The sequence below is a fragment of the Mus caroli genome, chromosome 11 (assembly GCF_900094665.2).
Source record: "Mus caroli chromosome 11, CAROLI_EIJ_v1.1, whole genome shotgun sequence".
Lineage (NCBI taxonomy): Eukaryota > Metazoa > Chordata > Mammalia > Rodentia > Muridae > Mus > Mus caroli.
The window spans coordinates 68,588,101-68,590,546 of NC_034580.1; the positions used below are offsets into that span (position 1 = coordinate 68,588,101).

The 2,446-nt window shown below is 39.7% G+C and overlaps 1 protein-coding gene across 1 annotated transcript; it reads right to left on the minus strand.

Moving 5' to 3' along the window:
• Positions 1 to 1,248: 1,248 nt before the first annotated feature.
• Positions 1,249 to 2,187, minus strand: LOC110305059 (olfactory receptor 1468-like). Its single transcript, XM_021176828.1, has one exon. It carries the CDS (start codon positions 2,185 to 2,187, stop codon positions 1,249 to 1,251), a length of 939 nt encoding a protein of 312 aa, XP_021032487.1.
• Between the last annotated feature and the right edge of the window lie 259 nt (positions 2,188 to 2,446).

A 2,446-nucleotide genomic window follows, 5' to 3' on the forward strand; every position in this document is an offset into this window, starting at 1 on the left:
TGGATGCTCTAAAGCATCAGATCTAGAAATTCAAGTAGGATATGTATTCATTTATAAATGTATATTATCTATTAAGTAAATGATATAGTCCACAGAACAATATGAGTTCCATAAAGAGGATGGATTGTTATAGTGTGTATCTATGGGAAGGGGAAATAGAATAGATTATGAGAGTGGACTGTGGACAGTTGAGAGAGAAGTGGGAGGAGTCTGGTGGCAAGGGAGGAATGAGAGGAGAGGGTATAGGGAAAGACAGCTGTACCTGGGGGGCATTTATGGGAATTTGTGGAAATCTAGTGCACTGGAATCTTCCTGGAATCTCTAAGGGTGACCATAGTGAGAACTCCTAGTGATGGAAGCTACAAAGTCTAAACTGGCCATCTTTATAGCCAGGCAATGTTCTCAGTAGCAGATTGGAAGAGTTGCAGAGACATACAGCCAGAGATTATGCAGAGAGATTGTATGTAAATTAGAGGTCTGCACTTGATCCCACCTCATAGGTAAGAGAAATCCATGGTAGAGGAGGAAGAAAGATTATAGAAATCAGAGAGTGTTGATGACACTATGGAATCATGGCCCACCATATCAACTAAGCAAACTCACATGGGCTTACAGAAACTGAAATGAAGGTAGGGTGTCTGCATGGGTCTGCACCAGAGCCTTTGAGTATAGGTTAGGGTTGTTAGCTTGCTATTTTTGTGGGATTCTGAACAATAGGTTGAACTTTGCCTCCTTTGCCTGATATTGAGATTCCTTTTCTCCTATTTGAATTTCTGTGTCCAGGTTGGTGTAAAGGCCTTTGCCTTTTATTGTTGTATTTTGTTTTGTCAAGTTTGTCTGGTGGCTCTTGGCGGCCTGTTTTTTTTCCCTAAAGAAGAAATGGAGAGGGAACTGGTCCGGGAGAAATGGAAATTAGGGGGTGGCTAGGGATAGTGGAGCAAGGGGAAAATATTGTTGGTTTGTATTGAATATGAGAAGAATCTTTTCTCAATTAAGAAATAGAATGTAAGAAATGAAAATCTGACACAACAGTACCTGTTATCTAATGCGTTTTTAGAATCACCTGTGCAAGACAGGAGATGGCATCACTGGCTCACTAAGGTCACTTTACCTAACTGAGCTACTTTGCAAAACACACTTTGGTAGATGCAAACATTATGTAATATATCTCATTGTAGGGATATATTGTGTGATATTAATATCAATATAATTGTGCGATAAATTTAAGTATAAATACCAGTATTGTAATTATAAAGATATTTCCTTCTTGCAAAGAACTCTAGTCAGGGCCTCTTTCATATCTTTGTTCCTCAGGCTGTAGATGAAGGGATTCAGCATGGGAGTCACCACTGTGTACATCATAGCCATGGCAGTGTCCTTCACAGTAGAGTTATTAGTTGATGGGCATAAGTAGAGACCAATAATTGTCCCATAGAACAGTGAGACTACAGACAGGTGGGAGCCACAGGTGGAAAAGATCTTGGCTATTCCCCGTGTAGATGAAAACTTTAGAATGGAGCAGACAATTTGTACATAGGACACAACAATGAGTAAGAATGGGATGACAATAATGAATGCTCCCGTGATAAATATCGTTAACTCATTAATATAAATGTCAGAGCAGGCCAACTTGAGAACGGCAGATATGTCACAGAAAAAGTGGGGGATCACATTGTCCTCACAGAATGACAATTTAACAATAAGTACAGTGTGCAATGTGGAATTCATCATGGTAAGTACCCAGGACATAAACACCATACAAACACAGAGAATGGGACTCATGATGCTGGTATAACGAAGAGGGTAACATATGGCCACATAGCGGTCATAGGCCATGAACATAAGAAGAAAGTTCTCTAGGTTTGCAAAAATATTTGAAAAGTACATTTGTGTCATACAACCTACATAGGAGATGGTTGTGTCCTGGCTTTGCATGTTCTGCAGCAACTTGGGCATTGTGACAGAGGAAAAGCAGAGATCAGAGAATGACAAGTTGCTGAGAAACAAGTACATGGGTGTGTGGAGATGGGAGTCCAGTATTATGAGGATGATGATGATGAGATTCCCCAGGACGGTGGTGAGGTACATGGCCAGGAACAGGGCATAGAACAGTTTCTGGTGCTCTGGGGGGATGGGCAGGCCCAGGAGAAGAAACTGGGAGATGACAGTTTGGTTGTTCTTTATCATTCTTATTCTCCAGTATCCTAATGAGAAAATACCAGTATCACTGTAAACTCTAAATAAAAATTAATGCATGTCCAGGTAATATATTTTATAGCAGTGGGTCTAACTCATAGTGGTTATAATGTCAAAACTCCAAATGTCTCTAATTGTTACACTCATTAATAATTTTTCTCAACTTTTCTTTAAGAGATTGATTTATATATATCCCCCTTTTGTAGACATTTGGATGTTGTTTCTACTGAGATACAAGTTGGACTAATGC